The 20561-nt window shown below is 44.5% G+C and overlaps 1 protein-coding gene across 1 annotated transcript in view; it reads left to right on the forward strand.

Moving 5' to 3' along the window:
* The first annotated feature begins 1322 nt into the window (after positions 1–1322).
* The window catches only part of LYPD1 (LY6/PLAUR domain containing 1), a 59945-nt gene continuing 40706 nt past the window's right edge, over positions 1323–20561 (forward strand). Inside the window, exon 1 of the mRNA XM_022590678.3 lies at positions 1323–1460. Coding sequence (XP_022446386.2) covers positions 1427–1460 — 34 coding nt within the window. The 5' untranslated portion in view covers positions 1323–1426. The remainder of the gene's footprint in view (positions 1461–20561) is intronic.

Raw genomic sequence — 20561 nt, forward strand, 5'->3', positions numbered from 1 at the left:
GACGAAGCGGCCAGCCGTCCGGCCGGGATCGCACACCCCGTGTACCCGCCCGCCGTTCTGCCTCCGCTTGGGCGCTCACCTCCGCGCCCGTGCTGTGCAGGGGTCGCCCGGCGGGAGTTCGGCGGCGGCGAGTGGTGCCCAGGGGCGCTAGATGGGAAAGTGCCCAAATCCTGCGCTGCTGGAGGAGCGGCGGCAGCGGCGGATTGGTTGGACTCGGGCTGCAGATGCCCGGGCTGCGCGGCGAAAGAAGAAGCTGGGCTGGGGAGGAGGGAAGGTCCGAGCCGTGCAGGGTCTCGGCGAGGGAGCGGGGGCGACAGCCCGCTAACCCGCCAAGTTGTCAGGCGTCGCTAGCAACCCGTGGTAGTGGCGCCGCCGACAGGTGAGCGGCATGCTGCTCAGCCTGTGGCCTGGGCTGGCCGGGGCTGAGTTGCTGCGCTCCGAGTGCGACCGCTGTGGGTCTGGGAGGGGAGGTGCGCCGGGTCCGGGGCTCATCTGCCCGGGAGCCGGGGGTAGTTATGTCTAGACGCGAGCTCGTAGATCCGAGCGGAGCAGTCGGGCTGGGGGGGGGAAAGGTACAGAAACGTCTGGCTCCTTCGCTCCAGTACAGGAGCGGCTCCCAGTCCAGCTCTGCAGAGCTGGGACCTGGACCGGGAGCCCTAGCCAAACGGAGCCCTGAAAGCCGGGAAGGAAGGACTGTGGTGTCGCGGCCGGGGATGCGCGCGCGCGCGCACACAGGCACGCGCGCCCCTTGCCACACGCCGCGGCCACCCCTGCTGCTTCGGGAACCGTCCCGAAGAAAGGCGGGGGACTCGGGGCGCAGCAGCATTGAGCGCCCGGCCCTTCGTCCGCCTGGGGGGCCTCGGAGCCACAGCACAGGGATGCCGGCTTCGACTATCAAAGAAAACTGAAAAGGCGTCTGCGAAGGCAATCGCGAACGGTGCCGACCTAGTAATTAACTCATTTGTAACCAATTAACAATTAGGCAAAGCCTTCGGCGTAGGCCGGAGCCGACGCACGTCAGGTCCTCGGCTCTCGGGCGGAATAGCCCTCCTTTCAACTTCCGTGGGGGAAGAGCCGGGTGTGGTGTTGGATGGGCTCTTTGTTTCTGGAGAGTGGGTCCAGGGCTCGCGGGCCAAATCCCACTTTATATCCTGCGGGACCTTCGGTGGCCGCGCCGCCCTCTACCGGCTTCAACCGCGGCCGCCTTCCGGGGAGACCCAGGAGGGAGGGCGCCGCAGCTGGCTGGAGCGAGGGGCAGGATGCTGGCTTCTGGGGTAGTCTCGGGGCGGCCCGGTCTGAATCCGACTGCGTCTGTCCCGCAGGCTTTGCGTTGCAAATCCAGTGCTACCAGTGTGAAGAATTCCAACTGAATAACGACTGCTCCTCCCCCGAGTTCATCGTGAATTGCACGGTGAACGTTCAAGACATGTGTCAGAAAGAAGTGATGGAGCAAAGCGCAGGTAAGAGCCCGGCAGGCCCCCCTTTTCCTCCCCTCTCCAGTCTGGGCTGAGGTGGGAGTGAGGGGGCCATTGCATTACAGGAAAAGGGATTGACTTTGATATAATGCACCCACTGGTTATCCCAGATTTACTTTTCCAGAGCTGGGAAAATGAAAAGTTCCAAGTTACTTTAATCTCATTAGAGTTAATTACCAGGGCTTCTCCCCGAGAAGAAGCTCATATGGCTGGGGGTGGGGGGGAGTGCATTTCCATGAGTGGCTCTCCTCTTTTTATGGACTGCCCTCACCTCCCTCTGCTAAAAGCTGATCGGGAGACTGGAAAATGTATGGATAACCGGCTCTGCTTGGGCAACTAGACAGTAGCCTGTGAGCAGTGTCAGCCTGACATATGAAGCTAGTTGAAGTTCCCAGAGGTCAGCACTTGAAAAATGTGTTTTGTCGAAGAGCCACGCCATATTTCCTTGAAGAACACTACAGCATCTTTATTTAATTTTAGAACTAATGCATCAAATTCCAGGCAAAAATTGCCAAAGATCTTTCAAGGGAATGTAGTTCCCCGCCCCCCAAGCTTAGCTGCTTGGTGGGCTGACAGAGGGCCTGGGCATGAGGCGAAAAAAGAAAGGGGTCTTGTGAGAGATAAACCTCACTCATTTCCTGCAGTCTTCTCGTGGAGCTGGGTGGGGCTCCCCAGCCCCGCCCAGTAGTCTCATCAGAAATCAAAGCCCCCCCAAAAGTGAAACTGGAACTTTGGGGAAACGGGTGAACTGGAGTTTCAATGCCAAGGTCAGGTCCCTGAACATAGACTTTGCCATTGTAAGGATGTTGAAAAGATGGGTGAATGATATTCAGTGCCCCCAAGCGCTGCTTCTCTTGAGTTTGCTGAACTGCCCTGCCCTGCCCACGGAGCCTGGTGAAGGGTCCAGCTTGTTAAGTGACTTCCCTTAGCCCGCTGGTAGATTCATGCAAGGGCTCTAGTTTTAAAGTGAGCACCTTCGGAAAGAGAAGGGCCTGGAAGTGCCTTGTGGCTTACCACATAGTAACCTGGGGAGCAGATAGCTGGTCGCTGTGCTGTGACGTGGCGCGCGTGCAGGCAACTTTAAAGGCCCTTCTTTATAGGTCATTAGCAGTCTAGGTGTGGAGTCTTTCCAGCAGAATCACTCTTCTGGGAAGTCTGAAACGTAATCGCTCGCAAGAATAACGTCTCAAACAAAGCAGCATGCATTGTTTTGTCATATGGGATTCGGACTGTTAAAAAGGCAAAACAAAACGTAGTGGTGATTCTATAGCTGAGATTGACACGCGTGATTCTGACAGGTTGTTTCTTTTCTGCTTGTTTCATTCCTGAGAATTTTATGTGAGCAAAAATGGATGATGGCCCTTCTACCTGAGGAACTCCCATAATTTTCCTCAGAATCACTTTGAACACTTTGCTGTGTCTCTCAAACATCTGTAGCTTTCTTCCAGGCAGTAGTTTAGAGCCAGACAAAAATGGGGATGTGAAACTTTCTCATCGTCCTCTATCTAGGCCACTGCTTACCTGGGTATCATATATCATAACCTGGGATATGGTTGCCACGAGAAGAGGACAAGCTGTGAACCAAATTTCTTGCTCTCTAAAAGTGTATCTGAGGTGAACATTACAAACTCCATTTTCAAAGTGTGGTTTTTCATCTAGCTTCCCCCTCTCCTCCACCACACACTGTAAAAAAAAAAAAAAAAAAAAAGGCAGTGCTGGCCTGATAACGCCTAGCTTCTTCCCGCAAAGCTGTAGTGCAGAGAGTCCATCAGTGCCTGACCTGAAGTTGCTATTAGCTCAGTCAAGGCGGGCATTTTGTCGCCAAACCAGGTTTCTCCCACCACATGTCATAGGCTAGAGGATGACAGACACTGGAGATATAAGGCAAGCTCAATCGTGAAGCTTGAGAAGCAGAAACAGTTGATGGGCTCAAAGGGAAAGCCGGTTATTAGGGAAAGGATGCAAGCTCTGCACACGTGGAAACCAGGCATTCTTAGCCTGAATTCAATAGAAATCAGCCAAATGCACGTTTCTGTGCTTAAAGTGCGATGTTCGTGGAGGGATGGGGGCAGGAGGGGGAGTGGGCTGAAATTTCCAAGGCGCTTCCATTGTCATCATGTGATGGCTAGAGACCAATCAATTTAAGTGGCTATTAACCCTCCCCTTGTTGGCAGGGCTGGAGAGCCAAGCTAAAAACTCTGATTGTTAAGTGACCACAGCGTAGTATACTCATCACAGTAGCAACAGCTAACTCCTGTTGTGTGCCCTGTGTAGGAGGCTCTTTCCCTGTGCTTTACGTGGGGGAAATTACCTGAAATCTGAGCATCCTCTTTTGAGGCCCTTATTTCCCCAGGCCACGACCCACCGTGTTTAATTACGCTGCAGGGTCAACTTCTCCCCTCTGGAGCAAGGAAGTCCCACCTGTTCAATGATGCTATTAGGAATCGAAGTCAGAATCGTTTGTGCTTGATCAGTAACATATACTGTTCCAAGAATTTTAGTGCTTTGGAATCGGAAGGGCTTTTGTTGCTGTTGTTGTTGTTTTAATTTTTTAAAAAATCATATACACTTTTCTACAAGAAAAACTACGAAAGGGGGGTTAGCAATCTTCTTTCTACTCCATCTCGTATAACCACTTCCTGAATTTCTCCTTTAACAGAGAAAGTTCACCACCTTTTGCAGCTCATACCCAAAAACTAACCTACCTTTGCATAAAGATTATAAGTAAATATAACAACAGAAGAATCATATTTACAGGGATAAACCATAGTGGGTAGTTGATTTATAGTCAAGGGTGCACACTGGAATCTGGGACTTTTGTTCAAGTCCACATGTCTGGGCCCCTCCTTGAAGAGGCCAGTTCTGGAAGTCTGTGGTGTAACGGGCCGTGGGTCAGCCCCCGCAGGTGACCATGGGGTGCCCTAAATTGAGAACTGCTGGTCTGGACCAACCTTTTTGTGTTATAGAGGAGGAAAACGAGGGCCAGAGAAATTAGATGTCTGGTCCACGTCTGTCAGCCAATGGTTACTGCGAGGCACCTGCTTCCTGGGCCAGCACCTTACACAGTAAAATATGCTGCTAGGGTTACCTGCAAAGATAATTCAGGTAAAGTGCTAAAGACTTAGACAATCCTCACACCCACCAGTCTCACCTAGTAGGCTTAGTGAACTGGGTTGAGCGCACGAGCCACAAAGTGGATTTTGTAAGAACAGGAGAACCAACTGGCAGGACCTTTACCTATTCCCCAGAGCGGCATTCCTATTAGATGCTGAGATGATTCTCTGCTCCTTTTCCTTTTGGTCATTTATGGGGAAATAAGGCATGGGTTGTGGGGAAGAGAAGGCGTCTTTCATTGTCCTTACTAACTGATATTTAAATGTTTGCATAATGAATGACTTGTTCTCTCCAGCTCTGCACTTAATGAGTTAGTGTCTATGAACCAGCACCCTTGATAATGACATTTCTCTTGCTTTCGCCTATCACCGCCCTCCGCAAAATATTTCAAATATCGATTTTCACTTCGGAATGGAAGCCCCCCGCCCATGAATTTTAAAACCAGGGTATAAGGAAGGTGAATCTGCTTTTGTTTGACAGTGCAATCTTGTAATTAGAGTTTTTCCTCTTGACTAGATACAGTGAAAGGGGCGTAATTTAATTTTTATAGACTAGCCAATTTCTGCCCCTAGCAAAATATAGCTCTGCCACTGAGCAGAATGTTACAGGTTCTCCTAAACCTTATTTAAAAGTTAAATGCAGTATATTGCGAGAAAGTTCATGGTCTGAATCAGTAAGCTAATCGATCTTTTCACCCATCCTTTGCAACAGGCATTAATCTATTTGTCTGTTTTGCAGTACACGAGTTCACTGATTTATATGCCATGTTGCATCTACCTTATGGCTGTATAAGTAATGGCTACTTTCCTTTTGGGTTAGTTAGTTGCTCATTAAGTTGGGCAGGGATGGCTCGATGCCTTGGACAGGGTAATTTTATGCCTTATTTTCCCATGAGCTATCGAAAGGTAAGGGGATAGCAAGAGAGGACCTGGGGTCTCTAATCAGTTACCCACTCTTAGCAGAAAGCAGTGGAAAGCTAACCACGGCCTATGTTCCCTTAAGGCTGTGCTCTGCTTAGTTTCACCAAGATTTACAATAACAGGCTGTAGTTTGTCTTTGGGGTGGTCCTGGCAGGAAGAAGGGCCAATTTTGCTTATCAATATTATATCAGAGTCCCTTTATACCCGGATTCTTTAAAGCGCACACACATGGCATATATATGTATGAGCGTATATTTTTAAATTTTGCCTATATCAATTAACACACACAAACATAATTCTTGTGAGAAAAGAAGTGAAAATATCGCATCCTCCTTTTTTGTAGCTGTTCAGATCGTACAAAGACGTTTTCTAACTTCTTTTCCCCAGAACATCTTTGTTCAGAGTACCGGTGATGTTTGTTAATCTTCTAGTGCCCTTTATCTGCTCCATATCTTTTTCTCTTACCTCTTCTCTCCTGTCATCTCCCTTTTGAACATCCTACCTGTAGCCCTTACTTTCTCATTCTCAAATCCATTTTGCATCACTGAGATGGGCTATGGACTCCACTCGAAGAATAAAGTAAAGAGCAAAAATGAAAAAATAATCACCATAATTTAACTTTGCCAAGGAGACCGCAACAGATTAAAAAACTTTAAAATAAAAAAGGTTCAGGTGTCAAGAAAGATATTCTCATATATTAACACCGGCCCTGCTTAAAAAGGTTTCCATGCCAACCTCAATAACGTTATGAATTACACGGGGAAAGATTCTGTGCGATGAATGTCAATATCACTACCTCCTTTCCAGTGGGACCCTGAAAGAACACCTTTCTCTCCAGAGCAAGACATTTTGCCAATCCGATTGTTCACTTAGTTCTCAAGATGCGTCCATCTTTTTCATGTGGCAGGCATAGCCGACTTCTGAGCAGGTCTTCAGAGGGTGAATATCAAATGTCATTAGTCCCTCGGACTCTCCAGTACGTAAAGTATTTGTTTATGTTAACTTTCCAGCTGAACAAGCAGCCAGGGGCTGACCTCCCATCTCCAGAGATGAAACGTTTGAAGATTGATCCAGCTTCTCCCATAACACTTAATTCCTCCCACTGCGATTTCATGAAAGCTTCCATCATTGATGGTTTTCCTAATGAGTTTAAACAGAGAGGCTTCAAAGCTGGGTTTTTTCTCCCAAGTGAAAAATGAAACGAACTATGAAAACAAAACACACCGTTTCCTTTTGAACTTTGAAAAGGAAATCTGCTTCCCTTACATATTCCTGAAATAAAAAGATCTGAATATACAGCCTGCTTTCTGTCTCTCCCTCTCCCCTTCCCGCCTTCTTTCCTTCTTGCCTACCTTCCTCTCTCCCTCCCTTTCTCTTTTTTTTTCTGATTAACTGACTTAGGTTCTCATGCCCAAACCTGGGAAAGGTTTATTATCGCACTGTGCAGTAGTAGCCCACACCCTAACCCCTGTTGTCAGCAGTTGAATGGAAAGGGTATCCATCACCTTTAGGGAGCAAGGAGCCATGCTCCAGGTTTCCCAGGCTTGGTAACTTTAAAGAGGTTACTTAACATCCCAGGGGCTTAGCTTTCTCTGCTGTAATATGTAGAAACAGGCCACCTGTCTTCTTATGAGATACAGCAAGGCAGTGAGGAATGCTGTCAGTATAACCACCTTATTAAGGCACCAGTACTAAAGGGGGAAACCTGCCGGAATGCTCACCAGGAGTTGCTTCGTTCACTCTCCATAGCTGCCTCTGAAGGCTGGCCCAGACACCTGAGCCTAAGTTACTTTACATATTACTTCTTCATTTCTCAGACTGAAGGAGTCCTTGCATGTAACCTTTCATTCCTTATAATAGGGTCCTTATACTTAGCCTGGAAGGTTCACAGTGAGATAATATATTCACTTGATAGTTGGTGAATCTGAGATGCAGAGAGATGTAGCAATTTGCTCAGGACCACACAGCCAGTGGGACTGGAATTCAAGCCCTTTTTTCTTCCCCAGGATTTTTTCGATCACTCTAATACCATTTCTTTTCTGGATTTTAATTACAACTTTTTTGAGATATAATTTGCGTACCGTACAAGGCATCCTTTTAGAGTGTATAATTGGTTTGTTTTTAGTATATTTACAGAGTTGTGAATATAATCTAATTCCAGAACGTTTTCATCACCCCAAAAAGAAACCCTGTAACCGTTAGCTGTCACTAATCTGGGAACCACTGATCTACTTTCTGTCCCTATGGATTTGCCTCTTCTGGACATTTCCTGTACATGGAATCACAGAAAATGTGATTTTTCGTGACTGACTTCTCTCGCTTAGGATAATGTGTTCAAGGTGCACCCGTTTCACATCCCATTTTGAAGTGCACCTTTCCTCTTGCTCGTACAGGGGTCTGAAGGGGAAACTCAGGCTTGGCAAGTCCCTCAATTAGAGTGGGGTGGGATGAGATGGGGTAGGAGGGGGCATGGCTGTGAACCTGGAACTCCAGGGGCTAATTAGCCAGTTTGCTGAGTGGAACTAAAAACCTGTGCCAAGAGCAAGCTGTCCCAGGGAGCCCTGGGGCAAAGGACCCAGCACTGGGCTTCGCATCCATCGCCTCCCTATCCATTGCCATCTGTTAATCTGCTTTTCCCTGAGGGGACCTTGAATTCGTCTGTTAGCCACAAGAATCCTCAGGCATCTTGGGTGGGCTATTCCTGATGCCAGAAGCTCTTATCAGTGATCCCAGCTGCCCATCCCAACATCCGGCCTCACCCACAGACCATAGCCCTCAAGCACCCTGCACCTCTTAGGCTAGAAGAGATCTTCATTTATAATTTCACAGATGAGAAGACTGTAGCTTTCTTTCCTGAGGGCTTAAGCATCTTGATGAGTCCATTTCCCTTTCTTCCCTTGAGAAGGCTTGAGGGTTGAGCAGGTTGAGAAGTATTCTGGGGAAAGATTGTAGTTAAGGAGATGGGATTCTGGTGTGATTTGATCATCTACAAGGAATACTCAGTAAACATGTGCAAATCTAGCCTTTTTCTCCCAAACCAAGCCACTGATTAGAGTCTTTATGTAGGCACAGCTGTTCGCTCCTTCAGAAGGTATAAGTTTCTTTTCTTTTCTTTCCCTCTCAAAGACTAAGCTGAATCCTTCTTTGCCTTGTGGTGCAAGTGATTGTATTTTGGGGGAAGAGAATTGCTGGTGGAGGACAGTGTTTCCTCCCCTGGGCATTCCACAAAAGGCCATATCTATAAAGTAGGAGCTTCAATCAAACCTGTGATGAATCATCCTGTGAATAAACAAAAGAATTATGGTATATGTCACTAATTCCTTCTATCCATGGTAAACTTTGGGCTGTGGCTATTATTGTGATTCAGGAACCGTTTTCACCAGCCAAAACTATACCACATGTTCCCTTATTAATAAATTACTTCCAACCTTCTGATCGCCTTCAACAGTCCAAAGCAAAGCAGCAGATGAACTGAATTAAGTGCTTTCGATAAGGTGAAACCATGAAAAGTTTGTAATAAATTGCTTTTTTTTTCAACAATGCATTTAAATAGAATAAAGCGGGGATAGTTCGCAACGCTGATTCCCACCTTTCTGACTTTGCAATAAACCAGGAGAGGGATCCAGATGCAAAAGTGATTGAAGTGTTGCAGTATTCTAAGGAAGTTGTGATACTTGGTCCAGGGCATTTCATTTCTCACTGGACATGGACAATAGCTTTTGATGTTCTTCTATTTCTTGGACTTGTCGGTGAGAGCGGAGGATGGGTGGAGACAGCGCCAGGAGCCGGTGATACCCGGCGAAGCTCTCAGCCCTCCCCCCGCCGTGGTCCAGCGTGCTGTACTCGCTGTGAATATGAATGTGCAGAGCAGCTTCAGATGCCCTGCACTGAGGCTGCTTCAAAGAGCACCCAAAGTGATGCTGGGTGATGGGTTTTGTGCACTGTTTCGTTGTTGCTTATGCAAAATCTGCCAAAACACTCAGGTCTTCTGTAACTTCAGAGATAACAAGAGGCTAGGCAGGTTGATGAGTTTTCCACCCAGTGAGGACATCCAAATGGATCTCGGCTTCAAAGCCAGCCTCGAGATATAATCTTTCGAGAATTTCCCTGGCTTCAGAGAGAAAGGCCGCGAGTGGATGGGACCACACCTGGAGAGGGAAGAGTTCGCTGAGTTTCTTTAAAGAGGCCAAACATCATTCTACTCAACCTGTCACTGGCTGTTGGAAGGGAAAAAAAAAAAGAAAGCAGGTCAGAAGCAGTTCTACATAAGAGTGGGTTGAGATCCAGAGAGGCTAAACCATCTGTGTAAAACCTGGGTCCGTGTGTAAAAGCCAACCGGGGGCCCTGCTTACCTGTGCTTCTGGAATTGACCTTCCCTGGTGTCGGTGATGACAGGAGAATGACAGAGGGATGCTCTGACAATTTTATTTTTGTTCAGTGTTCTCCAGCCAGCGGTTTACCTGGTGCAGGATCCTTTAGTATTTTAGAGCATCTTTTCCTAATCGAATTGAACTGTAGCTTCATTCACTAGTGTCCATTCCCGGTGTTCATTTCTGTGCCCAGGGCTCCTGAAAGCCCACTGTGCCTGCCTCCCTCTTCCTTTGTCTCTCTCGGTCTCTCGCTGTTTCTCTGTTTCTCCCCCTCCTTCCCTATCTCTCTTTCACACACATATACTTACACTCACGCACTGCTATGCAGACATCCCATAAATATTTGCTGAATGAGTATGCTTGAAAAATCAAGTTTCAAGCTAAAATAAATAGGTTTATCTGTTGGTATTTTTAAAATATTATATCGAAAATGAGGGCGCTTAAATCTCTATCATAAGAGGAAACAAAGAACAAAGATAAGTTGAATATACTTTTTGCTTTTTCGTTAAACTGGAAAGAGTCTACTAATGCCTGTTAATGTCATTTAAGGAACAACTCTGAAGTGTAATCCACCCCAGTTTTTCTAGTAGGTCAGCTTTTAAGGATGTGCTTTGAATAGGAGTGTTTTCTGGAAACACACGCACACCCTACTTCTGCAACATTCCGCTAACTTGGTACTCAAGCTGAGAACAGGTCACCACCCAGCCAGTTCTATCAGCTGGAGGTTTAAGTATTTGGAACTCCGTTACATTGAGATCTGCCTTTGTCATGAACTCCCTTAGGAAGGAAACCAGTCCCTCCATATGCAGTCATATTCCCCCAACAAATCTCTGTTCCCTCTTCGCAGGCCTCTCCCGCACAGGAGATGCAAGTTTAAAATACAAATGGATAGGTCCCACGAGACAGAGGCAATCCAGACTTTCAGCTGGGGGATGTACTTCTAAACCATTTGGTTTTGGAAAATTAAACCACAGAGAGAAGCAGAAAAAAAAAAAAGACTATGTTTTATGTTTTTGTTCTCCCATGGTCTGTCTTGCACTTAACACTTTCACTAGGCTCTAAGAATCCAACTAATTGCTTGTATTCTTGCCCTGTTTATTGAATATCATTAATATCATTGTCATAAGACCTGGATGTCATTCTTATGTTGAAGCTCGAAGAAGTTCTGGCTGCAGTAGCTTCAGGCATCAAAGAAGCATTTAGGTCTATTCCCCTCATTGGTTTATGGGACATAGTTTCAAAAGAGAACCAGCCAGTGCTGCTGCCAGATTCCTTTATGTTCTTACCTCCACTCTGGACCTCACTTTCTGTATCACTTAAGAATGTCCTTAGTGGCAAGTAATGGGGACTTGAGTCTTAAAGGCCTGTATTGTTTACCTAACAAGATGATCCAGAAGAAGGATGTCCTGGGGTTGCTTCCACAGCTCAGTGATGTCATCGAAGACCCAGGTTTTCTCCATTTTCCTACTCATTTTCCTAAGCATTGGCTTTTTGTCCTGAGGCCAACTGCCTCTTGATCACAAGGTGGCTACTTATATTCAATTAAAGGGAAGGGATAGCACCTAGGAGCTTTTCTCTCCAGCTTTTCCTTTTAACAAGAAAACAAAATCTCTCCCAAAGTCCCCCCAAGAGACTTCTCCTTATCTTTCATTGATCAGAATGTTGTCTCATGGCCACTGTTTGCTGTAAGGAAGAAAGCAGAGGACGGCTATCGGGTGGCTGACTGTCAGTGTCTGCCAAATCACCTTTTGAGAAATCCTTGCACAAAACCGGAAAGAATCAAGCATAGTGCTTCCAGGCCCCCTGGAGAAATAACAGGGATGATTTCCTCGCCCGAACATCACCCGCTCTTTTGCGTTAAACAAACACTGAAATGCATCGTCAGAGGACCTCCATCATGAATCACTGTCACGTTTTTCTCTTTTGGCTGTGCTGTGGGGCACGCAGGATCTTAGTTCCCAGACCAGGGATCGAACCTGTGCCCCCTGCGGTGGAAGCGTGGAGTCCTAACCACCGGACCACAGGGAATTTCCCACCTGTCACATTTTGGAAAGGGAAAGAAGTACATACGCTAGCAAGTGATGTCCCGATGTTTAGTTCAAGGTGTATGTGACATTTCAGAATTTTGGTTCACTGAATGATGAGCTGTAAGAGTATAACTAAATTTTAGTGTGAGGATATTTTCTACAGGAGAGAATGATGTGTTCGTGGCGACGAATACAAGGGTGCCTTGAGTTAAATGATTCGATGTTCTCGGCCCCTCCCATCTGGAGCCATTAGGCCACCGAGGACTCTGTTGTCCCTAATTCGGGTGAATTTGTGTGCAAGAAACTGATTATCATCTTTGGGTCCCGTGATGTTAACTTTGCCATTTTGGAACAATAATGAGAAGGCCTTCAGGGTTAAAAATGCAAGAGCACGGTTTCATAAATCACTGAAGGGCACTGTTAATAGGTGAGATAATATCTGTTCCCTCAGTCCCCCACGGCAAACTGGGGGAACAAAGACACCAGCTGAGGAAAAGCAAGTGTCTGTGCAGAAACCTTCCTGGCTCAGAAAGTTATAAATGAGCAGAGAAATCCACATCTCATGTGAAACTCAAGTAAAACTAACAGTTGGCATTGTACATTATGGGTGGGTTGTTTGCTTGCTATAATTAAGGTGGCATCCGTGGTTAACAGCCTTGAAAATTAAACTCAACAACAAAAACTTTTGAAAGGGATAATCAAAGCCTTCTGAATAATGAAGTTAACACCTCCCTGTTATGAGGAAAGAGAATGTTCTTGAGGTATCTTGTTTCATGTCTGTGTTCTTGAGGCTGTGGCCGTTGTTTGAACAGACAAACGTTTGTTTTTGCCCGTAGGGGTCAGTCGGGTGCCTTTGCAGTTACCCTGAATTTCTGGTTCCACCAAACTAGACCAGGCTGGGCGGACGGCTCGGTGTCAGTACGCATATGCAATGCAGACCCTGGCGCCTCCCTTGTTATTTGGCCCTTTAAAAACTGTTAGCATTCTTGTTTCCTTCATGTGGCCATCTGCAGCTCCAGTGGATGGGGCATCTTTGGCTTTTAAAATATTCACATCCACGGCAAAGGAAAAGTACTTAAGAGCCAGAACACAGAATTGTCCAGGAAAAAACTACCTCCAGGTCTTCTCCTCCTTTTATGTCTGATGAATGGTGCCCATCGTGGCAGTAACGAGGCACAAGTACCTAGAGATAAGCTTCTTCTTCCCGAAATGTCCTCATTAGAATGCAGAGACTATCAAAATTCCTCACACGGTGTTCTTTAAGAGAAAAAAGAAAATACTTGGGAACAAATGGAAGATTTTTTTTCTCCCAGTTTCTTTCAAAACTCAGTGAAAATGCATATAGTTCATTCCGGTTACCCATTTCCAAGCATTTTTCCTTGAGGAGCTCTTCCTGGTCCTGCACGGAATAGTCACTGTAGTGTAATCGTAACTCCGGTGCAGTAAGCGTTGGTGATTTTTCGAGTAGAGGAAGATTAGCCTTACTCCCAGAGGGGCATTCACACAAGTAGCAGTTTGCCATCGAAGTTTGACTTTAGAACTAAATTATACAACATGGGATGAAAAGTAATGGACTCTTAAAAGCTCTCTTTAGGGCTTCCCTGGTGGCGCAGTGGTTGAGAACCTGCCTGCCAATGCAGGGGACACGGGTTCGAGCCATGGTCTGGGAAGATCCCACGTGCCGCGGAGCAACTAGGCCCGTGAGCTACAACTACTGAGCCTGCGCGTTTGGAGTCTGTGCTCCGCAACAAGAGAGGCCGCCATAGTGAGAGGCCCGCGCACCGCCATGAGGAGTGGCCCCCACTTGCCGCAACTAGAGAAAGCCCTCGCACAGAAACGAAGAGCCATACACAGCCATAAAATTTAAAAAAAAAAAAAACTCTCTTTAGGAATTTCCATCTATGTGCCAGCAAAGAGAGCAGAGAAAAAGATACATGCATGATGGTCCACAAGGAAGAGAGGGTGCATGCTTTATGTTTCTATTTTAATTGACCTTTGGGGCAGAGACTAAGGTGAGAAAACTAGGAAAATAACTTACATGTTTAAAAAGCATGCTTATAGCAAGTAGGTCATGGTAGAACTGTAGTCCCACAGTCTCTGGGGTGGCCCAAGGTTGCATGTATATCTGCGGTTGGGGGAAGGGGGTGCACAATACTTCAGGCCCTCCTCCTGCCCTGATTTAGCTCAACCCACTGAGCAAAAACAATGTTAAGGGCTTCCCTGGTGATGCAGTGGGTGGGAATCTGCCTGCCAATGCAGGGGACACAGGTTCGAGCCCTGGTCTGGGAAGATCCCACATGCCGCAGAGCAACTAGGCCCGTGAGCCACAATTACTGAGCCTGCGAGCCTGGAGCCTGTGCTCCGCAACCAGAGAGGCCGCAATAGTGAATGGCCCACGCACCGCGATGAAGAGTGGCCACCGCTTGCCACAACTAGAGAAAGCCCTCGCACAGAAACGAAGACCCAACACAGCCAAAAATAAATTAATTAATTAATAAACTCTACCCCCAACATCTTCTTAAAAAAAAACAAAACAATGTTAAATGGTTTTTGTTTCTGATTCTCCAAGTCCAGAGGCTATTGGAACAGAAGATTAGTTGGAAAATGCTTCCCAATCCCACAGACGATTGCTATAGAATTAAGTTCTAGGACACTGTGCAAACTGGGTCAAATAGAACCTGGTGGGGTTTAGAGGGTACTCAGTGGTTATCAGCCTTCTTTCTTACCCAGGTTCTGAGCAAATTGAGAAATAAAACAAGGAACAAGACAGATGAGGCCCAAAAGATCACTATTGTTACTAAGAAAGACTAGGTTGGAGGGAATAGCTTTGGGGTGAAAGTCAAACAGTTTTCCAAATTAACATCTTCAAATTAGCTGGTTTACCCAGTCCAAACAAAGCCAGAGAAGGACGTTTCTTGCCCCGGGGAGCAGGGCAGACCACCTGTTTGCTATGAGCCACTCACTGCCAAGAAAGATAAGGAAGGGGATGAGCAGCATGTGCCCTGTTTAGTCTTCTTAAATTTACCAATCAGATATGTCACTCCACCTCCCTTGGGGAAGAGGGAATAGAGGTCTAGAGAGGCCATGAGTTGCGCTAATTGAGGGAACATTGGAAGAGGGGGAAAACCATTCCCCCAGTAATCTTCCCTCAAGCCCATCACACTGAAAAATAGTCATTTCCAGAGCCCCCAAGGCCTTTGAGGCACAAAGGAAGTAATTAAATAGCACAGATGTTTGGGGCTACCATCTGTCACCTATACAGACATACACACGTTATTGGCCATCAGCATGTGCGGTGGTCAGTCACGTTTCACTGAAGCATTTTTTTGGGTAGAACATAGAAAAATGATATAGACTTGTCCCTCACCTAATACCAGCATCTTTTATGAAAATTTTTTATTTTGAAATAATTTGAGACTTGCAGAAAAGCTGCCAAAATAGTAGAGAGTTTCCGTGTACCCTTCACCCAGCTTCTGCTAATGTTAATAACTAGCATCACCGTAGTACAATGATCAAAACTGAGAAATTAACATTGGTGCCATACTGTTCATTCAACCATGGTTTGTATTTGGATTTCATACGTTTTTCCTTTTTCTATTCCCGGATCCTCTGCAGGATCCTACATTGCATTTCATGGTCATGTCTCCTCCTCTAATCTCAGTTACCAGTTCCTCACTCTTTTCTTGCCTTTTGTGATCTTAACACTTTTCATTTTTATTGAAGTACAGTTGATTTACAATATTGTGTTTGTTTCAGGTATACAACCAAGTGATCCCATTATACATATATGTATGTATATATCTGTATTCTTTTTTTCAATTCTTTTCCATTATACTTTATTACAAGATATTGAATATAGTTCCCTGTGCTATGCAGTAAATCCTTGTTGTTTATATATAGTAATGTGCATTTGTTAATCCCACGCTCCCAATTTATCCCTCTTCCCTTCCCCTTTGGTAACCATAACTTTGTTTTCTATGCCTGTGAGTCTGTTTCTGTTTTATAAATAAGTTCACTGGTACTGTTTTTTAGATTCCATGTATAAGTGATATCATATGATACTTGTTTTTCTCTGACTTACTTCACTTAGTATGATAATCTCTAGGTCCATCCGTGCAAGTAATAAATAATGCAAATGGCATTATTTCATTCTTTTTAATGGCTGTGTAATACTCCATCATGTATATGTATAGATATACATATACACACACACATATATACACATATATACATATATATACCACATCTTTTTTTACATATATATACATTGTTTTTTAATATTCTTTTTCGTTACGGTTTATCATAGGATATTGAATATAGTTCCCAGTGCTATGCAGTAGGACCTTGTTGTCTATCCATTCTATATATAATAGTTTGCATCTGCTCATCCCAACCCCCTCCCCCTTGACAACCACAAATCTGTTCTCTATGTCTGTGTTTCTGTTTCATAGATAGGTTCATTTGTGTCATATTTTAGATTGCACATATAAGTGATATCATATGGTATTTGTCTTTCTGACTTAGTATGATAATCTCTAGTTGCATCCATGTTGCTGCAAATGGCATTATTTCGTTCCTTTTTTATGGCTGAGTAGTATTCCATTGTGTATATATACCACATCTTTATCCATTCCTCTGTCCATGGACATTTAGATTGTTTCCTTGTCTTGGCTATTGTGAATAGTGCTTCTATGAACATAGGGGTTCATGTATCTTTTTGAATTATAGTTTTATTTGTATATATGCCCAGGAGTGGGATTGATGGATCATATGGCAATTCTATTTTTAGTTTTCTGAGGAACCTCCATACCTTTTTCCACAGTGGCTGCACCAACTTACATTCCCACCAACAGTGTAGGAGAGTTCCCTTCTCTCCACACCTTCTCCAGCATTTGTTGTTTGTAGACTTTTTAATGATGCCCATTCTGACCGGTGTGAGGTGGTACCTCATTGTAGTTTTGACTTGCATTTCTCTAATAATTAGCGATGTTGAGCATCTTTTCATGTGCCTATCGGTCCTCTGTATGTCTTCTTCAGAGAAATGTCTGTTTAGGTCTTCTGCCTAGTTTTTGATTCAGTTATTTTGTTGTTGTTGTTGAGTTGTATGAGCTGTTTGTATATTTTGGAAATTAAGCCCTTGTCAGTCGTATCATTTGCAAATACTTTCTCCCATTCTGTACGTTGTCTTTTCTTTTTGTTTATTGTTTCTTCTGCTGTGCAACAGCCTGTAAGTTTGATTAGGTCCCATTTGTTTATTTTTGTTTTTATTTCTATTGCTTTGGGAGACTGACCTAAGAAAACATTGGTACAATTGGTACAAATCAGAGAATGTTTTGCCTATGATCTCTTCTAGGAGTTTTATGGTGTCATGTCTTATGTTTAAGTCTTTAAGCCATTTTGAGTTTATTTTTCTGTATGGTGAGAGGGTGTGTTCTAACTCCACTGATTTACATGTGGCTGTCCAACTTTCCTAACATCACTTGCTGAAGAGACTAGCTTTTTACCCATGTATATTCTTGCCTCCTTTGTTGAACATTAATTGACCGTAGCTGTGTGGGTTTATTTCTGGGCTCTGTATTCTGTTCCATTGAGCCATATGTCTGTTTTTGTGCCAGTACCATGCTGTTTTGATTACCGTAGCTTTGTAGTATTGTCTGAAGTCTGGGAGGGTTATTCCTCCTGCTTTGTTCCTTTTCTTCAGGATTGCTTTGGCAATTCTGGGTCTTTTGTGGTTCCATATGAATTTTAGGATTATCTGTTCTAGTTCTGTAAAAAGTGTCATGGGTAATTTGGTAGGGATTGCATTAAATCTGTAGATTGCTTTGCATAGTATGGCCATTTTAACAATATTAATTCTTCAAATCCAAGAGCATGGGATATCTTTCCATTTCATTGAATCAGTTTCCTTTATTAATGATTTACAGTTCTCAGCGTATAAGTCTTTCACCTCCTTGGTCAGGTTTATTCCTAAGTATTTTGGTTTTAGGGGTGCAATTATAAAAGGTTTTTTTTTTTTTTTTTTTTTACATTCCCTTTCTGATATTTCATTGTTGTTGTAAAGAAACGCAACCAATTCCTGTATGTTAAGCTTGTATCCTGCTACCTTGCTGAATTCGTTTATCAGTTCTAGTAGTTTTTGTGTGGAGTCTTTAGGGTTTCATATCATCTGATAAAGTATCGTATCATCTGCATATTATGACAATTTTACCTCTTCCCTTCCAATTTGGATACTTCTTATTTCTTTTTCTTGTCTGATTGCTGTGGCTAGGACTTCCAATACTATGTTGAATAGAAGAGATGAGAGTGGTCATCCTTGTCTTGTTCCAGATTTAATTTAATTAATTAATTAATTTATTTATTTATTGGCCATGCCGCTTGCAGGATCTTAGTCCCCCAATCAGGGATTGAACCCATGCCCCCTGCAGTGGAAGCATGGAGTCTTAACCACTGGACTACCAGGGAAGGCCCTTGTTCCAGATTTTAGCAGGAAGGCTTTCAGCTTTTCACCATTGAGCATTATATTGACTGTGGGTTTGTCATAAATAGCTTCTATTATACTGAGATATGTTCCCTCTATACCCACTTACCCACTTTGGTAAGAGGTTTTATCATGAATGGATGTTGAATTTTGTCAAATGCTTTCTCTGCATCTACTGAGACGATCATGTGGTTTTTGTCTTTTCTCTAGTTTTTGTGGTGTATCACATCAATTTGCATATGTTGAACCATCGTTGTGAACTTGGGATAAATCTCACTTGGTCGTGGTGCGTGATCTTTTTTATGTGTCATTGGATTCAGTTTGATATTTTGTTGAGAATTTTTTGCATCTAAATTCATCAGAGATGTTGGCCTGTAATTTTCCTTTTTGGTGGTGTCTTTGTCCGGTTTTGGTATCAGGGTGATGGTGGCCTTGTAGAATGAGCTGCGGGAGTGTTCCTTCCTCTACACTTTTTTGGAAGAGCTTCAGAAGGATAGGTCTTAACTCTTCTCTAAATGTTTGATAGTTGAGATTTCTCCTTTTTCATTTCTTATCTTGTTTATTTGGGTTCTCTCTCTTTTCTTCTTGGTGAGCCTGGCCAGAGGTTTGTCAGTCTTGTTTATTATCCTTTCGAAGAACCAGCTCTTGGTTTTATTGATTTTTTCTGTTTTGTTTGTTTGTTTGTTTGTTTGTTTTTCCAGTACACGGGCCACTCACTGCTGTGGCCTCTCCCATTGCGGAGCACACGCTCCAGACACGCAGGCTCAGTGGCCACAGCTCACGGGCCCAGCTGCTCCGTGGCATGTGGGATCTTCCCAGAACAGGGCACGAACCCATGTCCCCTGCATCGGCAGGCGGACTCTCAACCACTGCGCCACCAGGGAAGCCCTGTAACCAGTTTCTTCTCATTTCTTTTTCTGTGGTTGATTTCTAGTTTCATGCCATTGTGGTCAGAAAAGATGCTTGAGATAATTTCCATACTTTTAAATTTATTGAGGCTTGTTTTGTGCCCTAGTATGTATACCACATCTTCTTTACCTGTTCATCTGTCAGTGGACATCTAGGTTGCTTCCATGTCTTGGCTATTGTAAATAGTGCTGCTATGAACATTGGGGTGCATGTATCTTTTGTGACCTTGACAGTTTTGAAGAGGACTGGTCAGCTTTTTGTACACTGTCCCTCAATTTGGGGTTGCTCTGATGTTTTCTCATGATCAGATTGAGGGAACAAGAACACTCAGAAGGGACGCCCATCACCTCTCCATGCATCACATCAAGGGATGTGTGATGTCAACATGTCTTGTTACTGGTGATGTTAAGTTTGATCACTTAATTAGGTGCTATCTGCTGGGTTTCTCCACTGTAAAGTGACTGTTTCTCCCTTTTTATTTAATACATAATTTGAAGGAGATCATTTGAAACTCTGCAAATATCCCCTTTCCCCTCAAGCATTGCTCAGTAATTTTAGCATCTACCAGTGGATTTTTCCCTCACCAGTTAGCACTGTGGTGGTATAATCTTAATTTCTGTTTCTCTCTTCCTTCTGCATTTATTACTTGAAATTCTTTTGTAAGGAAGAGCTGTCCCTTCTCCTCCAGGTATTTATTTACTCAATTTTATTTATATCAGTATGAACTTATGGATATTCACTTTATTTTATGGGTTCTAATACAGTACTTTTGTTACTTATTGTTCAAACTGCTCCAGCTATCCACTGGGAGGTTGACTTCTGTGTCCTTTAAACACACCCCATCCTTTTCCGTAAATTGATTGTTTGATTGATTGCTGCACTGGGTCTTCCTTGCTGCGCGTGGGCTTTCCCTAGTTGTGGCGAGCCGGGGCTATTCTTTGTTGCGGTGTGCGGACTTCTCATTGCGGTGGCTTCTCTTGTTGCGGAGCACAGGCTCTAGGCACGTGGGCTCAGTACTTGTGGCTCGTGGGCTTTAGAGTGCAGGCTCAGTAGTTGTGACACACGGGCTTAGTTCCTCCACGACATGTGGGATCTTCCCAGACCAGGGCTCAAACCCATGTCCCCTGCATTGGCAGGTGGATTCTTAACCACTGTGCCACCAGGGAAGCCCCGCCCCATCCTTTTTTTGAACACTTCCATACTTTAGGCACCGTAAGATAAGATACTCCAGATTCATCTTGAATTTTCCATCTCCCAGCCCTATCACT

The sequence above is a fragment of the Delphinapterus leucas genome, chromosome 8 (assembly GCF_059928025.1).
Source record: "Delphinapterus leucas isolate spDelLeu-1000000601 "Yukka" chromosome 8, BTC_Dleu_Yukka2, whole genome shotgun sequence".
NCBI lineage: Eukaryota > Metazoa > Chordata > Mammalia > Artiodactyla > Monodontidae > Delphinapterus > Delphinapterus leucas.